Source organism: Cetorhinus maximus, chromosome 8 (assembly GCF_964194155.1).
Source record: "Cetorhinus maximus chromosome 8, sCetMax3.hap1.1, whole genome shotgun sequence".
NCBI lineage: Eukaryota > Metazoa > Chordata > Chondrichthyes > Lamniformes > Cetorhinidae > Cetorhinus > Cetorhinus maximus.
The window spans coordinates 79863544-79884688 of record NC_135886.1 but is presented as its reverse complement, the minus strand read 5'-3'; the positions used below and the strand labels follow the sequence as shown (position 1 = coordinate 79884688).

General features: G+C 39.2%; 2 protein-coding genes across 4 annotated transcripts in view; one reads left to right on the top strand and one right to left on the bottom strand.

Moving 5' to 3' along the window:
* Positions 1-1371, bottom strand: part of polr1d (RNA polymerase I and III subunit D) — a 35312-nt gene extending 33941 nt beyond the window's left edge. Inside the window, exon 1 of the mRNA XM_078547134.1 lies at positions 1038-1371. Coding sequence (XP_078403260.1) covers positions 1038-1079 — 42 coding nt within the window. The 5' untranslated portion in view covers positions 1080-1371. The remainder of the gene's footprint in view (positions 1-1037) is intronic.
* Positions 1372-1418: 47 nt separating this feature from the next.
* On the top strand, positions 1419-19691 carry sybl1 (synaptobrevin-like 1). Of its 3 annotated transcripts, none has more exons than XM_078547125.1 (8): positions 1419-1509; positions 2964-3126; positions 4388-4445; positions 4840-4977; positions 6516-6606; positions 9817-9884; positions 15479-15571; positions 17344-19691. In XM_078547125.1, exons 2-8 carry the CDS (start codon positions 2981-2983, stop codon positions 17410-17412), a joined length of 663 nt encoding a protein of 220 aa, XP_078403251.1. In that variant the 5' UTR covers positions 1419-1509; positions 2964-2980; the 3' UTR covers positions 17413-19691. The 3 variants fall into 3 exon arrangements, with proteins under 3 accessions (XP_078403251.1, XP_078403253.1, XP_078403252.1); XM_078547126.1 differs by having other exon boundaries at positions 1473-1590; XM_078547127.1 differs by lacking the exon at positions 15479-15571.
* The last annotated feature ends 1454 nt before the right edge of the window (positions 19692-21145 follow it).

Here is a 21145-nt window from a genome sequence, read left to right as displayed (position 1 = left end):
CTTTCCAAAGGACTTCATTATTGAGGGTATCAAAGGCCTTTGACAGATGAATAAAGACCAAGTAGTGTTCTTTCCTTTGTTCCCGACACTTTTTCTGGATTTGTTGAGTGACAAAGATCATACTGTGATTCCCTGGATGGCTGGAAACCACATTGGGTATCTGGAAGTATGCCTTCACTGACAGATAGGAGATGGATCAGGCAGATTCATGTGAGAATCATCCCCACAGTGGACAGAAGGGATACAGTTCCCATAAATTGATTCATCACCCTTCTTGAAAAGAGAAACAAAGATGACATTGTGAAAGTCTGAAGATAGTACTTCTTCCCAGATTTTTGTAAAAAGATATGAGAGTTTCAGTGAGTGCTTGTGACCACCATCTTTATAGATCTCTGCAGAAATGTTGTCCAGATCACACACCTTGTTATTCCTTATTTGATGAAGCCTTTTGTATTTCAGCAAATATTGGCAGTATACCCAAATTTAATCTCCCTAACTGTTATGGGATTGTTTTGATGAATTTGTCAGATACTGTGAATTCCCGATTGAGAAAGTTCTAGTCATGCTCCTTCCAACAGTCTGGGATGGTTGCATCCTCTTTGAGAAGAGTATTGCTCAGTGAAAGGAGGAGCCACTGTTTTTTGGTCTTGGTGGCCTGGAATAAGCTGAGTATGTCATGTACATCTGCATAGCGTTGGATTCCATTCGCCTTCTCTACCCGCCACTTATTCTTGATGACTAGTATCATTCTCTGAGCTTCGATTTGAGCAGTAAGTATTCCTCTAGATTCTGCTGTGCCTTAGGGTGATTGCCTTGAAGACAGCTGGTAATCCATTCTGCTCCTTGTCACCTGACTCCACATTCTCTGGCCTTATTCATTGGTTGATTATGGAGCACCTTATCGAAGGCCTTTTGAAAATCCAGATAAATTACCTCTACTGCATTATCATTGTCTACTCTATCACCTCAAAAACTTCAATAAGGTTGATCCAGCAAGAGCACCGGATTCTCCCAGTGAATCAATACCTTATACTCACCACTTCCAGTACAGGTTTCTTTGCCCCCTCGGCCGTTGCCATGCTCACGCTGCCGCTCTCAGGCTCGAGCTGAGCCGCAGTCGGCGGCGCATTGATTGTACGTCACTCTGCACGGGATGCTGGGAGTTGTAGTCTCCTTTGGGCCCAATGCGCCTTGCGTGGTCTCGAAGAACCTCTCCAAACAGCTCATGGGACAGCTGCATTGAAAATAAACTTTCCGCATTCTTGAAACAAAAGTCTCCTCTTGGGCAGCTTTCGCAGTCTAAGGCGGCTCCGGTCAATGTCCACCACCGGTTCGCGGCTCAGACTACATTTCCCGTAATTCCAGGATTATTCCGCGCAAGCGCAGTGTGTAAAGATGGGCCATACCGGTATGCGCTTGCGTGACGAGCAGTGCTCAGCTGACCGGAAGTGTGTGGAGAAGGAGCTGTTTGAGGACAACAAGGCCTCGGACAGGAGGAGGCTCAGGGAGGTAGGTAGCCCAGTTTGGATGGGAGATAGTCCCGGCTAACTGGTGTTGTCACTAGGACTTCAGCCAAGTGGAATAGTAGGTGTAAGTTTTTCCTTTCTGTCTACTTTCACAGTGAAAAGATCTAATGTTGCAGTCGAGCTTCCAATTTGGGGAATGTTTCTTTAGCATTCAGACTCAGGTGCCGCTGGTGTTATTAATTAATTGAGTGGAGATTCCACTCAGCTGCGGATTGTTCCCAAATTACATCATTTATTTCATTTGTTGTAAAATCTACCACCAAACTAACTGACGAGCTAACTGCATATTGCGAAATGCGGATGGTTGTTTATCAAGGAAACTGGCACTCGAGAGCGCAATCGGTTGAAAGATCTTCATACTCGTCTGAAACTTGCGGTGTGTTGCGAAGAGCCTTTAGAATTGAATAAGACGAAAGTGAATTACTGATAGTTATAGATCTGTCACTGTAGTTGGGAGTATTTTGTATAATTACAGTGACTTTGGTTTTAGTGGAAATATGCTACGTAAACCTAATGACTTCGCTGGGGAAAGGTGAGAGAAGATTAGATTTGTATAGTTGTCCCTATTTTCTATAACTTATTTTTACCTTGAATTTATACTTTGTATGGCACTTACAATTTGGTATTAGGGCAACATAGGACATAATGCTGTGACGGATAGGTACCTTTCTTTTGGGCTACATGTTGAGTGTATATGTTGAAATTAATTATATTTTAGAATAATTAAGGCAAACTTTAATTTAAAAATCCATTTCTAGGCCAACATTACTTAGAACAAGCTCTTTAAAATTGATACTGTCAGTAAAGGAGTCTTGGTCAAAGTAAAATGTGTTTAAAACCCTTCAATGCTTTGCTGTCCTGATCTCTAACAACCTCCTGACTCTACAATTCTCCCTCTTTCTCAAACTTTCTATCTCTTGTTTTTAAACCTCATTTGTACTCTCCTCCCTTTACTCATCATTTCAGCTATTCCTTTAGCTATCTAACTCTAGACTTCTGCCCTACAGCCTCTCCACTTCCCTCTTTTCCTCCTTTAAGAACCTCCTTAAAACATACCCTTGATTAAAATTTTGGCAATCCCTCCTTTTATCGCTTATTTGGCATCCTTTTTTTGTTTAAAGTTTTGTCTGAGGTGGTTTGGGATATTTTTCTATGTTTGTGTATGTTGATGTGCATCAAGTTTGTTGAGATATTCCTGTTTGGTCTGTATTGTTCAATAGTGTGCATTTTGTATTCCAGTTTGTTTTTGCTACATGTGCAACGTTTTAAGTCTGACTGTTCAATTATTTACTCGCCTCCTGGATAGACATTGAGAGGCAAGTTTAAAACAAGCTTCATTCATTGAGATGTGAATGTAGAACTCTGATCGTACAATGAGAGTATTTATTCTGAAGTCTGGTGGTTGCATATTAACTGCAAAGTAATTTTGTTTTGTAGCACCTTTTGGAGGAGCCATGGCTATCTTGTTTGCAGTAGTTGCAAGAGGCACTACCATACTTGCAAAGAATGCCTGGTGTGGAGGGAATTTTTTGGAAGTGACTGAACAGATACTATCAAAGATTCCATCAGAAAATAATAAATTGACCTATTCCCATGGAAAGTAAGTGCCAAAATCTTGGGTCTGTAATTGTGTAAGTACTAGGGTCAGCAATATGATTATATATGGAAAGACTGTTCAGGTAGTGAATTATTCTTTCTATATGTGTTAGACTTTTTCTTCTTTGTGAACATTTAGTTCTACAGAAATTTATTTTCCTGTAAGCTAACCTCAGTGTGACCCTAGACTAGGTTTATTTTTTCTCGTTTTTATGTTTACTAAGATTGATCTTGTTTTCATTTCTTCACGCTCTTTGGAGAATATTGTGAAGTAGTGGAATGATTTGCTACTATGAAAACAACGCACATTGCTTACTAATGTGAGGAATTTAATACTTCTAGGCACCTGTCAACCAGTCTGAGGTTATGATGGCTGTTGGATGCAGAGTAAAGTTGTCTTGACTCTGTTTCATAGTATTTTAGCATTAGGAAAGCACCCCTGTTGTACCAAGATAACATTTTCCATTTTCCATATCGGCTTACCTGTGGCCTTTGAGTAAGAATGCCATGTTACTCCTGAACTTGTCAAATGAATTTGGGCTCATTACATAGGAATATGGTAGGAGAGACTTTCATCCACGCAACCAGAACTGAGTTTGAGCTCGGACCCAGAGGAGAAGGGATAATGCATGATATGCACCACTAAATCCCATTTAAGCTTTATAACTTTGTTTTAAAGCATCTTAAATGTTCTATAGCTTGAAAGTGTATGGTAAAACTCAATTGTTATAATAACCAATTGCTAATATGTAACAGAGGTGGGAATCTGGATAGATTTGAGCAAGCCTGCCTGTATTTTGTGCATTTGTGGCTTTTACTGGAGCTTTTCATTATAGGTGTAGTGTTTTCTAATCCCTTCCAATGTCACAATATTGTACCGCGTTCCTTCCCAGCTTACATCTGGTCTGTCACCAGGCCTTCCATATTTAGAAAATTATCTGCTTTATTGTTACCACCATCTGTACCTTACATTACCTGATCAGTTTTTCTAATGCATGCCCTCATTGGCCACCTCCATCTGGAATCAACTTCATTTATTCAAATTCAGTATCGGCAGTTTCCTCCTGTACTGAGTTCTACAAACTCATGATTCTCCCCTCAACAGCTCTACTGGTTCCTTGTGTCCCAGTGAATCAATTTACAAATCTGTCCACATATCTTACATGGTTAGTCTCAGAACATGCTAGAATCATTGCTAAATTAATACTATAAACTGTTCCACCTAACCAGCTTTTGCATATTATCCAATTTTTTCTTCTCCACAGTTACTTATTTCATTATATTTGTCAAGAGAGGATAATATACCTGTGTATCACAGATGATGTAAGTATGAAATCTAAACAAGTAACCTTGGGAAATTGGTAGCATGTGGTTAAACATGGTGTGAAGACTTACACATTGAGTTTGTTTTTAATGAACAGTTTTTTAAAATTAAATTACATTGGCAGCTTTCTTTACATGTTATAAGAGTACACTTTATGCCAGATCATCTAGATTTCAGTCTCTAGGCATTTCAAGTCTTCTGGCTGATTTGTAATGGTCACGTTAGGGAGACGAAGGGGAAGGCCAGTATCAGTTCCTGCTAAGGAAAGCTCATGTGGACACTTGTTCTTGTGTCTTTCATGCTACACATATACGGTCCTATGAAACTTAGATTTTTATCTCAAATGCTAGAACTTCACTTAATTAGTTGAAGTTGTTCTGTTTCGCATTTCAGGATTTTGAACGATCACGAGCATTTACCTTTCTAAATGAAATAAAGAAGAGATTTCAAACCACATATGGTTCAAGGGCACAAACCGCACTGCCTTATGCAATGAACAGTGAATTTTCCAGTGTGTTGGCTGCACAAATGGTGAGTGTGTGGCACCTTTCAATTTCAAATGTAAATGATACATAGGAACTGTGAAATACAGTTGTGTTCCATCTGAGAAACAAGTTCCTTCTTGATTTGAAAGACTGGGCAGTTTGTTCTTCATGCACCAGTTAAAGCAAAAAAAAATGCAGAGAGGCTGGTCATATCGTCCCATTTTTTTTTACTTCCTTTCATCCTGTCTTGTCCAACTTTGTGTTTCACTACTCTTTGACAAAAGGAGAATTGTTTTGATTTCTTGTATGCCTCAATTCAGACAGTATCTTTTGCCTCTATTCCAAAAGTTATAATGAATACATACTTGCGGCTTAGTACGGGACTTTTTATTTTGTATTGTAATCACTCCCTTTACCTCCCTACCTGCCCCCTCAACAGAATAGATAGATTTAACTATTAGCTTTTGAATATTTTGACGACCTGATTCTTGTAATCACCCCTCTAGGTATGGTAGCTAAAGTCACCACTCAACACAGTGTTAAGCTATGTTTACTAGACGGCTCCAAGTTCCATTCTGCCTAATTGTGTTAGCTGATCCCAGCTATGGCAGTCGTTGAAGATCTAAAATTGCCTCCACATCTGGGAAGGGAGACAATGATCTGGGTTCCCAGGTTCTTGAATGCTATCCATTCATAACCCTTGTGTAGAATATGTGCACAATTGAGGGAAAAAACCATGATTGACTGATGCTCCACATAGTTGAATATCGTGCCCAGATGTGGAGAAAAGGACCAGAGATTGCCTGGCATAGTATAACTGGACCAGAAGAGTATGTGCCTTCAGGAGGAAATCTGTTCTGAATATGTTACCTCTATTTTAAGTCTAGTAACTCATGTCATTACTGCTTTATATATCTGTTGATCAAATGTTTTAGTCAAATAGTATAGTCATGTTCTGTGTACACTATATAAACAGGATGCCATAAACTAATGAAGATGAGAATTTTGAGGAGTAGGATGATAAAAACAAGGGAGAGTTGTGTGAGGAACAGTTGGCATTAATAAAACAAGAAAAATGCTTGTGATTCCAAACACATGGTATACAATTTAGTTGTTTATCGAGCTGAAAAATAGCTGATTATTGACTCTTGTAGTCTCTGTACTTAAAGTTTGCTTTGTTTTAGCAAATGGTCTTGAATTAAGACACTAACTCTGAAGTTGTGAATTTGCTCATTGACCCTAAAGTGTAATAATTGAAATCATTTATGTAAGCTTATTGTAACAATGTAGGTATGAGAATTTAAAATTTGTCACTATTGAATGTTACTGACCCACTATGTAAATGTGCATCCAGCACACTGAACAAATTTATACAATTACTCTGGATTTTTATGTAAAAAAAAAATTCTTGAGTATAAGGAACAAGGGGACAGGATGATATGTTGATGCTGAGTTCAAATTCTAGGCTAGCAGTCACTCAACCTCTTTGCAATTGTGTGCCTGAATAAGCAACTTGAATGAAGACCTATATGGATGTCATGTGGATTTTATAGAGAATTTTGAACTTGCCACGTATGATTTCAGAAATACTTGTCAGAAAACAGGAACTCAGAACGTATCTCAGAGACTCAAGCACAAGTAGATGAGTTGAAAGGAATCATGGTCCGAAATATTGGTATGTATGAAAATGGAGATGTATATAGCACTCAATTTTTGAAAAACTAGTAGTCTCTATTTGAGTTGTTGCACGCCAAGTTTTCTCAGCCTGACTATTTTATAACTAACCACTAAGATTTGTGATAACAGCTCATTGAAATACACCAGTACCCCTGCCCCAAGGGAGCTGTACAACTTATCATGTGGTGAGTTGATCACCTGATAATGCCAGTCTACAATGTTGATGGTCAAATGTTGCATCAGTATATCAGTTGCTATTGTTTTTGTACCATTGCATGTTTCTAGTGATTGTGAATCTGTGAAATCTTGTATGATTAAAATCTTCAAAAAAAACTCTTCCCTGTTCACGCTGATGTTTTTGGCTTAAATAAACAAAAATACAAAATGCTGGGAGCACTTAGCAGGTCAGGCAGTATCTCCGCAGAGAGGAAGGTACAATTAACATTTCAAATTGATGACATTTCATATGTTCAACCTGAAATTTTAATACTCTCTCCAGATGTAGCCTGACCCAAGTGTTTATTTCCAGTATTTTGTTATTTCGGATTTATAACATCTGTATTTTGCTTTTAAGTTTAATTTTTAAGTACTTTTGATCCTCTAACATTCATAGGAACTGGGCAGTAGTGCGTGCCACAGATGTTAATATTCACAGGAAGTAGTGATTTGTGCAAAGTGAAGTGGTATTTGTATTATCACAGAATTGTTGTAGTACAGGAGGCGGCCATGCAGCCCATTGTGTCTGCACCGGCTCTCCTAATGAACAATTCAAGAGTGCTATTCCCTCTCCTTCCCATAACCCTGCACGTTCTTCCTTTTTCAGATAACAATCTAATTCCCTTTTGAATGCCTTGATTGAACCTGCCTCCATCACACCCAGGTAGTGCATTCCAGACCTTAACCACTCACTGCATGAAAAACATTTTTCCTCATGTCACTTTAATTCTTTTGCCAATTATTTTAAATCTATGCCCTCTTTCTCAATCCTTTCATGAGTGGGAACAGTCTGTCTACTCTGTCCAGACCCCTCATGATTTTGAATACTTCTATCAAATCTCCTCTCAGCCTTAATCAGTATTAATGTGAGGCTGAGAGACCTATGACAGTAGTTGCAAGATTGAAACCATTTTCTTTACTATTGCATCATTTTGTTAGAGTAATTCTTAAAATACCCTTGAAAGACCTTTAGTCTTTCGTCCACTTCTGTCTCACAAATGGCACATGACTTCTGTGGACATCCCTAACATGACTAGTTTGAAGAAAAATAAGTAAATATGGAAAAGGAGCTACTTGAGCTTACTAATTATCTTTGTGTTGTTGCTTGTTTTCCAAGTTCAACAAGTAGATACCTGCCTAGTTTCCTCTTATTATACAACATTGATCCAACATATTTTCCAACTTCTCTTCCATCCTGTCCTTGTTTAATCTCCCCTTTCATATAAACTGTCCTGCCCATGACCAGCCCCTCAACTTTGCCATCTCTTGTGACCTCTTTGCTGTTGATCTAGGAGGCTGTCTCCTCTGGTTTTTGTTTAGAGTCCCTCCCTCATTTTTTACAAAACCGGACATCTGTCTCATTGAGAACCCCATCAGTGAATGCCTTCATTCACTCATGAATTTGCCACCCCTTTTCAGATTGTTCACTCAATACTTTGATACTGTTAACTACTCTGTTCACTCAAAATGCCTTTTCGTTCATTCCAACAAATTATCTCTTACCCTTGCTATTCCCTCTGCTGTGGTCCCCATCTTCTCTCAATTCTTCATGGTTAGGCTTGTCTCGGCTGTTAAGTGCTACTGTGCCTCCTACTCCAGGATGATCCTGAAGGGGAAGGACAATATTATAGCTCCCTTTCTGCATGTTGAAACAATAACTTATACTCTTTTCCCCTACCTCTATGCCTTTCCCCTTCAATACCAAGTGCATATTTTCGCTATTGAAACCATCTGTACTCTATCTGCCTTTCCTTCCTCTCTCCAATCCTTCTGACCTACCTTTTCCTATCTAAATTCTCCTAACACTATGCAATTTCTCTTCAATTTGTTCCTCCTCCCTTCTCAGCTCATCTCTTCTGAGATTTACCTCCTGTTCCCTTGATCGTTTCCACATTGAACTTGTGATGATTCAACTATGCTTGCTGAATCAATTGATTTCAGGAACATCTCCCTTTTATAACCCAGAGTATTCACCCAATCTTCTTAGGCCTACCCTCGTGCATCCCTGCAGTCCAATTAGCATGTCACTAAGATCTTCCATCACTAAGGCCCTCAAACGTGTTATCGCCCAGCCCCATCTGTGTCTCAAACTCCGGTTTTGATCATTTCCCAGTTTCTGTCCTGCTTAGCGCACCAAGATTACCCTTGGCATATTATCTCTCTGACCTGTCCACAGCATTTAATAAATTTGACCACCATTTGCTCCTCCTGTGTTGCCCAACACCATGGGGCTGAGATAGAATTGTTCCACTTCTACATATCCAAACTCAACCAACATATTTCCTGCAATGTCGTCATCCATTTTATCCAGAGATGAATCCCACAACTCCTGCACCCCTGTAGGGGCCTATACTCTTCCTCTTATTTTTGATCCCCATTGATCTGTTTAACACAATTCTGTTTCAAACCTAACCTTGTACATCACCAAGAACCTCTGCAAATTTCATCCCCTTTCACCCTCTAACTTGCCCCTGCTGCCACTGAAATTCTTGTGCATGCTTTTATTGACTCTAGATTCTTGTATCGAAGTCCTCTTGCTGGCCCCTATTTCCACCTGCCGCTGCGCCACTTCTTCCCCCCCACCCCACACAATATAAAGTACAATTTTTCAAAATGTGCCCGTAATCACTCCCACACTTGAGGCACACTCCTACCCTTACTGACTCTGCTTTCCAGCAGCGTATTAAATTTTAAATCCCTCCGCTACTTCACCTTGTATCCTGTCCTGCACTCTTCAAAATTCCCCTGCCACTGCCTCCCCTTCCCCACCCTCACCATCGACTAACCAAGTTAGGAACTGTGGGATGTTTCCTATGTTAAAGGCAATTTTTAAAAAATTAGTTTTGAAAGCTGTTAGCATAAACAAGTTGCTGCAAACTATGCACTGGGCAAGAGCAGAATCTGAAATCTGTTAACTGATTTCATAAATTGCCTGAAATGTTGTTGCTTTGACTTCTTTGTGACATGACCTGGCAACTTTTCCAATCTATAGATTTGGTGGCACAAAGAGGAGAAAAATTAGAACTGTTGATCGACAAAACTGAGAATTTAGTGGATTCTGTGAGTATCAAGTGCCTTTCTTACAACTTGCAGAAAAATACAAAGCAAACATTTGAATTCCAGGGTGATTTGACTTGGGAAAGAACATTCTAAAACTGGGTGAATTCCGTCCAATATTTATTGTTGAGAGGGTGGGTGGGGAGTGTGTAATATTCAGGGAGCCCATTCATGGGTGGGGGCCACTTCTGAGTTTTCAATAAAGGTTGATGTTCAGTTCCTCAGTAAAAGTTGCTCCTTGTTCTCTGATCACCTCCAAAAATAATATTTTGTGTAGAACAGGGAAAATTATAATGACATCCCTCTTTATGGCCCCTCTCCATTCTGTGTGCTGCCGTCAATGGAATGAGATGAAACTCGTGCCTCTTAAGGTACCAAGAATTGCCTCAAGGTGACTTCACCTCCTCTTTTCCACCCACCCACCCCACCCCACCCCAAAAATCCATGGAGGTAGCCAATCACTGAAGGTATAAACACATTAGTTTTCCATTCTGACTACAAATCCTCCCCCACACTCTGGGAAGTTTTTGTCAGAAATCAAATCATGTACTGAGACTTCAAGCAATAGCATATCCTATCTGTATAAATACTAGATTTGTCCTTTTTTTGTTCATGGGATGTGGGCATTGCTGGCTAAGCCAGCATTAATTGCCCTGTTCAGAGAGCATTTAAGAATTTATTGCCTTTTTGAAATATTTTGAATTGCAGTCTTGTTCTGGAAATGGGAGTTGTGGGGTGAGAAAACAGTTTGAGACTGCAAGTATGTCTGTTGTATTATTTGAGTTGTTTCTTTATTTTTCCCCTCTCCTTGAGTGTCAGCCAAGGCTCAGTGGGCAGCACGCTCATCTGAATCACATGATTCTGGATTCAGGTCCCAGTCCAGGGCTTGAGGACAAAAATCAGAGCTGACACTCTAGTGCAGTACTGAGAGAGCACTGCACTGTCAGAGGTGCTGTCTCTTGGATGACACGTTAAACTGAGGCCTGTTCGAGTGGATATAACAGATCCCATGGCACTTTTTGACGTTACTCCTTGTGTCCTGACCAATATTTAATCCCTCAATTAACAGCACAAAAACAGATTGTCTGGTTGTTATCACATTGTTATTTGTGAGCTTGTTATTCTGATATCGGTGCCCCCTTTGCCCCGTTTCCTACTTTATGAACATACAAATTAGGAGCAGGAATAGGCCACTCGGGCCTGCTCCGCCATTCAATAGGATCATGGCTGACCTGAATGAAACCTGAACCTCATATATTCCTGCTTACCCCCGATAACCTTTCGCCTCCTTATTAATCAAGAATCTATTTATCCTTAAAAATATTCAGACTTTGCTTTCACTGCCTTTTGAGGAAGAGAGTTTCAAAGACACTCGACCCTCTGAGAAAAAATTTCTCCTCACCTGTCTTAACTGAGCGACCCCTTATTTTTAAACAGTGACCCCTAGTTCTAGATTATCCCACAAGAGGAAACATCCTGTCCACATCCACCCTGTCGAGACCCCTCAGGATCTTTAAACGTTTCAATTACGTCCCCTCTTATTCTTCTGAATTCCAGTGGATACAAGCCTAACCTGTCCAGCCTTTCCTCGTAAAACAACTTGCCCATTCCTGGTATTAGTCTAGTAAACCTTATCTGAACTGCTAACACATTTACATCTTTCTTTACATAAGGAGACCAATACTGTACACAAAAGACATAAGAAATAGGAACAGGAGTAGACCATTTGGCTCCTCGAGCCTGCTCTGCCATTCAATAAGATCATGGCTGATCTCCTGATGTTTCGGTTTCCACATTCCTATCTAACCCCAATAACCTTTGATTCGCTTGCCTAACAAGAATCTATCTACCTCTGCCTTAAAAAATATTCAATGACCTGCCTCCACCACTTTGAGGCAGAGAATTCCAAAGTGTCTCAACCCTAGAGAAATTTCTCCTCATATGTCCTAAAAGGGCGACCCCTAATTTTAAAACAGTGCCCCCTAGTTCTGGACTCACCCACAAGAGAAAACATCCTTTCAATGTCTACCTTGTCAAGGCAATTCAGGATCTTGTATACTTCAATCAAATCACCCCTCACTCTTCTAAACTCCAGTGGAAACAAGCCCAGTCTGTCCAACCTTTGCTCATAAGGCACTAGTATACCTAGATCCCTCTGCACCTCAGAATTATGCAGCCATTTTCCATTTAAGTAGTGCTCTGCTTCCTACCAAAGTGAATGACTTCACATTTTCCCACACCAAACTCCATTTGCCAGATCTTTGCCCACTCACTCAACCTATCTATATCCATGTGCAACCTTCTCACATCCTCTTCACAACATACTTTCCTACCTATCTTTGTGTCATCTGCAAATTTAGCTGCCATGTCTTCACTCCCCTCATCTAAGTCATTGATGTAAATCGTAAAAAGTTGAGACCCCGGTACAGATCCCTGTGGGACTCCACTTGTCACATCCTGCCAATTAGAAAAAGACCCATTTAAGCATACTTTCTGCCAGCCAGTCAATTCTCTATCCATGCTAATATGTTACCCCCTACACCATACGCTTTTATTTTCCATAATAATCTTTGTGGCACCTTATCAAATGCCTTCTGGAAATCCAAGTACAGTATGTCTACAGGCTCCCCTTTATCCACTGCGCATGTTACTCCTTGAAAAAAACTCCAATAAATTGGTTGAACATTATTTTCCTTTCACAAAGCCATGCTGACTCTTTCCAATTGCCTTGAGCTCTAAGTGCCCAGCTATAACCTCCTTAAGAGTGATTCTAATAACTTCCCTACGACAGACGTCTAGCTAACTGGCCTTTAGTTTCCTGTTTTCTGCCTCCCTTGAATAGGGATTATATTTGCTACATTCCAATCTGATGGAACTTCCCAGAATCTAGCAAATTTTGGAAAATTAATACCAGCACATTGACTACCTCATTAGCCACCTCTTTTAAGACCCTAGGATGTAGTCCATCGAGACCCGGAGACTTGCCAGCAGCTCCATCAATTTGCTCAGTACCATTTCCCTAGTGATTTCAATTTCACCAAGTTACTTTTTCCCATTCACCACCTGATTTGCAGCTATTACTGGAATTTTTTTGTATCCCTTATAGTGAACACAAGCAAAATATTTGTTCATTTCTTCCACTATTTCCTTATTATCTACTATTAACTCCCCTCTGTCACTCTAGAGGACCAACACTCGCTTTAGTTACTTTTTTCCTTTTAGTACCTGTAGAAACTCTTGCTATCCGTTTTTACATTTCTAGCTAGCTTCCTCTCGTACTCTAATTTCTATTCTCCTGATTTAACCTTTTAGCCATTCTGTGCTGTTCTTTATAAACTGTCCAATCATCTGTCCTGCCACTCATCTTTGCAGAATTGTATGCTTTTTCTTTAAGTTTGGTGCTTTCCTTAACTACTTTAGTTAACCATGGATGGTGGTTCCTCCCCTTGGAATTTTTCTTTATAGTAGGAATGTACTTATTCTGAATACTCTGAAGGATCCCCTTAAATGTCTGCCACTGCTTCTCTATTGATCTATCCTCTAGCCTAGTCTCCCATTTCACTTCAGCTAGCTCAGCTTTCATCCCCATATAGTTGCCCTTATTTAAGTTTAAGATACTAGTCTTAGACCCACTCTTCTCCCTTTCAAACTGGATGTAAAATTCAATCATATTGTGGTCGCTGCTACCTAGCGGTGTCTTTACTCTGAGGTCATAAAATAACCCTATCACTTTACGCAATACCAAGTCTAATATAACCTGCTCACTCGTTGGTTCCAGAACATGCTGCTCTAAGAAACTATCTCGAAAGCATTCTAAGAACTCCTCATCCAGGCTACTACTGCCAATCTGATTTTTTCCAGTTTGTGTAGATTAAAATCACCCATAATCATTGCCGTCCCTTTATCATAAGCACACAATATATTCTCTTGAATACTTTGTCCTACACTGGCTACTGTTAGGGGGCCTGTAGACCACTCCCACTAATGACTTTTTTCCCCTACTATTCCTCATCTCCACCCAAACCGATTCTACGTCCTAATCTCCTGAACCAAGGTCATCTCTAACTATTGCACTAATGCCCTCTTTGATTAATAGTGCTACTCCTCCACCTTTACCTAGCTTCCTAATACTTCAGATGTGGTCTCGCCAATGCCCTCTACAACTGAAGCTTAACCTCCCCACTCTTGTAATCAATTCCCCTGTAAATAAGTGATAATCTTCTATTAGCTCTCCTAATTAACTGCTGTACCTGTATCCTAACCTTTTGCGATTCATGCACTAGGACACCCAGATCCCTCTGAATATGAGCTCTGCAATTACTCACCATTTAGATAATCTTTTTATTCTTCCTGCCAAAATGAACAATTTCACATTTGCCCACATTATATTCCATTTGCCAGATCTTTGCCCACTCGCTTAACCCATCTAGTCATTTTGTAGCCTCCTTACATCCACTTCACAATTTACTTTCCTATCTATCTTTGTGTCGTCAGCAAATTTAGCAACCATTCCTTTGGTTCCTTCATCCAAATCATTGATATAACTTGTAAAATGTTGAGGCCCCAGCACTGATCCCTGTGACACACCACTTGTCACATTCTGCCAACCAGAAAAAGACCCATTTATGCCAACTCTTTGCTTCCTTTTAGCTAGCCAATCTTCTATCCATGCCAACATGTTACCCCCAACCCATGAGCTTTTATCTTCTGCAGTAACCTTTGATGTGGCACTTTAGTGCTTTCTGGAAATATAAATACAGTACATCCACTGGTTCACCTTTATCTACAGCACATATGACTCCTTCAAAGAACTCCAATAAATTGGTTAGACATGATTTCCCTTCAACAAAACCATGTTGACCTGTCTGCCTTGAATTTTTCTAAGTGCCCTGCTATAACTTCTGACATTTTCCTTATGATAGATGTTAGGCTGACTGGTCTGTAGTGTCCTGCTTTCTGTCTCCCTCCCTTCTTGAATAAAGGAGTTACATTTTCTATTTTCCAATCTAATGGAACCTTCCCCAAATCTAGGGGATTTAGGAAAATTAAACCAATGCATCAACTATCTCACTAGCCACTTCTTTCAAGACCTTGGGGTGAAGTCCATCTGGACCTGGGGATTTGTCGGCCTGCAACCCCAACGATTTGATTAATACCACTTCCCTGGTGATTGTAATTTTCCAAAGTTCCTCCCTCCCTAATATTTCTTGATTTACATTGTTACTTGTGTCCTCTATAGTGAAGACCAAAGCAAACTACCCATTTAATTCACCTGCCATCTCCCTACTTTCCATTATCAATTCCTCAAACGCATTTTACAACAGTGACTGCACATCATAAAGCACTTCATTGGCTTTAAAGTGCATTGAGACATCCAGTGATTGTGAAATGTGCTTAAATACAAGTATTGACTTTTCAATATGTTCATTTTATTGGTTTGCCTTTGGTTTTTCAAGCACTAAAAGAAGGTAGTGAATAGAGAACACCCCTGACCCCACCCCCACATCTCAACTGCTTCCCTCAAAGCATTCATGTTACATTTTTTTCTGCTTTGTTTGGAATCAAAAATCAAGTGCAGCTTTTATTTGTTTTTGTAGTCAGTCACATTTAAAACCACCAGTAGAAACCTGGCCAGAGCGATGTGTATGAAAAACCTCAAGCTTACAATCATTATTGCCATTGTAGCGATCGTAAGTATATTTCTCTGTTCTTTGTAATGTGGATGCCTTTAAGGTTTACAAAAGCATGTTAATGAACTCTCCCATATTGGACAATGCTTTTCTGCTCTGAAATTCATTTGTACAAAAGTCCTATCTGGAGCCCTGTACATGACGTGTAGCAAATAAGATTTAAAATGGCTGTTCAGCTGCATTACAAATCTGCTAATGTGTCCTTCCTCTTTAACTTGCAAAAGAGATTGAGTTACTGGTGGAGAAAATGGAGTGAATTTAATTTTGACAAACAGTGATAGGTTCACCATTTCCCGATTTGTACAATTATCAAATGACCCTAATCAAGGAAGAAACCTGTACTCAAGTCAGTTTCCATTAATCAAAAGTGCTGCATTGACTGTTCAGCAATTCTGGATTTCTTGAGGTCATGAAATATACGAATCATTGCAAGTTTTGTGGCTCAATCCAATATTTACTGGATATGGGAAAGTCAGATCTCCACTAAAGAGCCTCATTCAAAATTTTTGGGTGGTGAAGGGCAGGTGGAGATTTAAATAAGAGCTAACTCACATTGAATCACAGAGTGCAGAAGAGGCCCATCGAGTCTGCACTGACACGTGAGAAACACCTGACCTACCTACTTAATCCCATTTACCAGCACTTGGCCCATAGCCTTGAATGTTATGACGTGCCAAGTGCTCATCCAGGTACTTTTTTAAAGGATGTAAGGCAACCCGCCTCCACCACCCTCCCAGGCAGCGCATTCCAGACCGTCACCACCCTCTGGGTAAGAGAGTTTTTCCTCACACCCCTCCAAACCTCCTGCCCCTCACCTTGAACTTATGCCCCCTTGTGACTGACCCTTCAACTGGTCAAAAGACTGCTTGCTCCAAGTGAAAACCTCTGCAATCCCTCCTTGGCATGTGCTAAAGTTAGTTTATATATGACTTCTCATGTGTTTGCAGACTTGCAATTCATATTTGCGCCCTTGTAATGGGATTGCTTTGATTCTTTTTAAAGTGATATTTTCCCGTTTTTAATTAGAACCTTATTTCCTTGATGTGCTAAATGGAGTGGGATGGTGAAAGTAAGCAAGAAAAGCGCCCAAAGGAATATTAATATTTACCACTACCGAATTTCCAAAGAAGTTCTGAAATGTGTTCTTGCTGATGGTGAAAGCTCTTTAAATTTAGTGCTAAGCCATTTAAATGCTAGTCAAGGGCCTATTCAAAATGTTGAGCTTTCCTCAAGAGGTAATCCATATTGGTTGCATTTTTCAAACTACAACTGAAACTAAAGAGCATTAGAAAAAAATCAAAGATAAGAAAAGGGCCTTCAGCTCATCAAGCTTGTCAGCTCTTGGCCTAATATTTAGCTCTTCAAAGAACTGCCAATTCACACTGACTGCTAATGGTAGAAGCAACCAGTGATTAACTGAAAGGCTTTTTTAAACTAATCAAGTTCTTTATCGGAGACTTTTTATTAGGGGAAAAGTGCATGTCAAGAAGACAGACATCAGACTCGGATGTAAAATATTGCAAGAATTTCGCAAATTATTAGTGTTGCGGAACCTCAGTATTTGTATTGAAGTTACACAATCCTATGGCTTCCAAGTATACAATTTGTTTCTACTTGACATGTAATGTTGGCACATGCTTTCCTGCTTGGTCTTTTCTCTCCAGTGTGCGGCTAAATATATTGTTTAGTGAAGATGGTAGGGTGGGTGGAGGAGAAAGAAACTTGCTATATAATTCTGCTTTGTATTACCAACTAAATACCTTGTGTTGCAGGTTGTCATTTACATCATTGTGTCAGCAGCATGTGGAGGTCTCTCATGGCCATCTTGTGTCAAGAACTGAGTAGGAGCCATAGTTCTATTCGTTGGAAGGAAAAATGAAGAAATCTAGTTTTAACCACTGGCACAAGGATTTCATTGGAGATCTGCGTGTAATATTTCATCTTTTCTGCCTCCAAATACCATGCATTGAAAGGCTATAGTTTCTGCTTGCCTTATTTCAGACATTTTTATACTTTCATATTAATTGAAGGAGTTACTGCATTACAACTGAAATACAAAACCATATTTTATTTGCGTATTCAGTGATTGTGAAATAATTGTTCTAAACTTTTTAAAATTAATATAGTGCATTATTCTGAGTGACTTGAATCAACCTGTTGAGCACTTTCTAAAATTGTGTGCAGGGATACTTTCCTGTCGTCATTCCTTTAGAGTAGCACTAAGTCAATTGTGATTGCCTTCCTTTTCTCCTCAGTGCCCCCTCCTACCCCCAGTAAAATCTGAGAATAATGCAAAATGCTGAGTTATCTGAGTGGAAACAGATAATAAAACCACTGCTTCCTCTGAGCCGCCCAGGAATGTTGACCATCTATCCACCTCTTGATGCAAATTGGGGAACAGTAATGCTAAATTGCTCCATTTTACATCAGTTTGGAAAGTGTATGTGTGTTGCATATCTTCAGAACTGAAACACAGTATTAAGCAAAAGTAGAGATATGTGGAAAGAGGCCGTAATGAATGGAAATCCTTACTGGACCAATGTATAAATGTAAATAAGTTTATTATGCCAGTCATGTGGCCAGTATTTATGTACAGTACATCCCAGCAAACAAATCATAGATGTGGTACAAATACCATGGTGAACCCAAATGGTAACACTGTTGTATGTAGACTTTTGTTAGCCAAACTTCTTTGTATATTTTTTATGGTTCATTGTATTTGTACAGCTTTGATCCCTTTGCAGATAGAATGAGTGTCAGCTTAAATGTTTGAGTTTTTTTTTATAAAACTGCACCGACTTTTTTGAGCAGCCTCTAGGATGCAGTTTCTAAGCATGTTTTCTGGACCCAGAGGCAGCAAGCTTTTAAAATCATAAAAACTTAAATTCCTGTATTATGTGGACTTGGGTTCTTCAGTGGATGGAGATTACGCAGGGATTCATGGTTTCATGATGTGTTTTTAAAAAAAAAAGTGGCACTGCCTTTTCATGTCTGAGATCTGGATTTACATCCATTTCAAGAAAAGTGAAGGTCATCCCTCCCTTCACCTCCAATCTTTCTGATATGAATGCTTCTCAAATATGAGATATTGATTTGTATCTAGCTCAGCTCCATGAGAGAGAACTAGTAAAGCTCCTAGCTAGTGTGTGCTCAGACCGTTTGTTCAATTCCTAGTGCTTATATTGATACTGTGAATGAATCTCAAGAGTGCAAGAAAATCTGTTTTTCATTTGATTTGTGTCGCCAAACACTTGGGTCATAGTTGTGCCAATTGTTGGATAAAATGCTGTGCAGAATGGTTCCTATTAATCACTTGGTCCATGTTAGGTAAGAGAAATGTAGCATTTATACTGTCTTCTATCAGTACTGGATTAACAAGATGGGAGGGTAATATCAAAGTATCAACCTGTGATTATAAACATTTTTTTAAGAGCTGTTGTCAAGCATAAATCATAGCCTGTCGGTAACTGGGTTCTCACAGTTGGAGCTAAAACACTGCTGTTTTTCACAAATGTGTTACACTTGTATTTTAGTTCTGTTTAGTTTAATAGCAAATCTGTTAATGAACACCCACTTCTAAAGAATCTGCTCAATGGGCTGTCATTAGTGTTCCAACTTACGTTTGTGCTATCACATCCTTGCCTTAACAAGCACAAATTTACAGAAGGAGGGCTTTCAGTTAGCATGTGATTTCTGAAGCAAATGTTATTTAGTGACTTATATTTATTTGTATCAAGATTTATGCTTGGGTTCCTTTTGTGTTCTCTTCATACTTGGCATCTCAAGCAGTTGTGTAGATGAAAGCAACCCTAGATGTTATAAAAGCTGTCCTTTTTAATTAACAGGGTAATAGTCCTAGCTCACTGATACATTTTACTGATATGCCCACACTCTTCACAATAACACTTTCCAATAGACTCAGAGGATGTGTATTCAAATCACTGTCCAAGTTTTAAAACTGCATAAAATGGAAATGTATTAAATAAAATCATAGAATCTTGCTCTTGTTAAAATGTATTAATCACAATTGTAATATATAAATTGTGGCTGTGTATAAGAAGCTTTCGCTCTTGTACTTTGCATTATATTGAATGGTAAAATAAATTGTTTAAACATAGAACTTCATATGCATTGAATTTCAAAGCATTTTATTTGTTTTGATAATTGGTGCTGTACAGCATTTTAAATGTAAGCATTTGTGAAGCTACGGACATAGCCCCATCTGGACTCGATTCTCCAGAGAGGGTTGGTGAGTGTTGTCCAAATCTTTGTGAGATTATTTTATTACACATAGCCACATTTGTATTGATATTAGTTATTACTATCTTTTTAATTTTATTTGTAATGTACAGTGATTGAGGTACTTCATTAACATTAGCCAGTGATACTTTATGTATTAAATGTCAAGCTTACAGAAGGATTTAATGCCTCAATAATATTGCAATTATCTTGTGGTTGCTACTTTCCTAATGACAGTTGCTTGCTTGAAGATCAATTGCTACTGGGGGGAAAAGGTATTGTGCTCCACTTACACCTCTGACTTCGATTAAATTGGATTACACAATTAGGCAACATACCATTGGAAGAGTATTTTTAAAAATTATGATTAAGGGTCCATGGACATCAGGTAGTCTCCCCTAATGGTTGTGGCCGTGTGAGCATTAATTATTATAGACCATTTGGGGTGTTTGAATTTCTTTCAGAATATAAGCTTTTATGTTAAATAATCCAACCTTAATTGATGCAATTTCTCTCCACGCTTCCTGTATAGTTTATCCCCAACATGTCCTCTTCCTCGTATCCCCTCTGATAAGCGGTTACAGTTTGAATTATTTCTCTCTATCTGGTATGTTTCCCAGCCTTCTGCATTAAGATAACAGGACTATCTTATGACGTTAAGATGTGAAAACTTTCAATGATGTTTGCACTTTGTTTTTTGTTGAAATACACCATGTTTTATTAAAAGTGACATTCAGGAAAATGTAGTAAATCTAGTCTAACCCTATAGCAGTCCGTGACAATGGCTAGGAGCAAACGAGGGCCATGTCCTGCATTATATAGTATCTTTGGCACAAAAACACGCCATTTGGCCCAACTAGGCCATGTTGGTGTTTGTACTCCTCCCACCTCACTCTAACCTTTATCAGCTTAACTTATACTGCTTTATGCTTATCTAGCTTCCCCTTAAATGCATTTATTATTTGCCTCAACTACTTCCCATGGTAGCAAATTTCACATTCTAATTACTCTGTAGTTTCTTAATTCTTTATTAGATTTATTAGTGACTATATTATATTTATCACCCCTAGTTTTGGTCTCTTCCCCTTCCCTCCCCACAACCCTCTATCAAATAGAAGCATCATCTCTACACCAACCCGATCAACCCTTTCAAATACTTAACCTCTGAGGTTGTATCTCAGCCTACACTAATCTAGTATAAAGAGCCCCAGAGTAATAAAAGCAAAATACTGAGGATGCTGGAGATCTGAAATAAACAGTGTGTGAGCTGGAAAAACTCCAGTTCCAGAGAAGAGTCATACCTAACTTGATGTTAACTGTTTTTCTCTCTCCACA

What these genes read in the sequence shown, in the direction of transcription:
- sybl1 (XM_078547125.1), top strand. Translation starts at nt 2,981, where the DNA reads ATGGCTATCTTGTTTGCAGTAGTTGCAAGAGGCACTACCATACTTGCA. An exon ending in CTGAGAATTTAGTGGATTCT is followed by an intron (nt 9,885 to 15,478) that starts GTGAGTATCAAG and finishes TTGTTTTTGTAG; the next exon opens with TCAGTCACATTTAAAACCAC. An exon ending in TTATTGCCATTGTAGCGATC is followed by an intron (nt 15,572 to 17,343) that starts GTAAGTATATTT and finishes CTTGTGTTGCAG; the next exon opens with GTTGTCATTTACATCATTGT.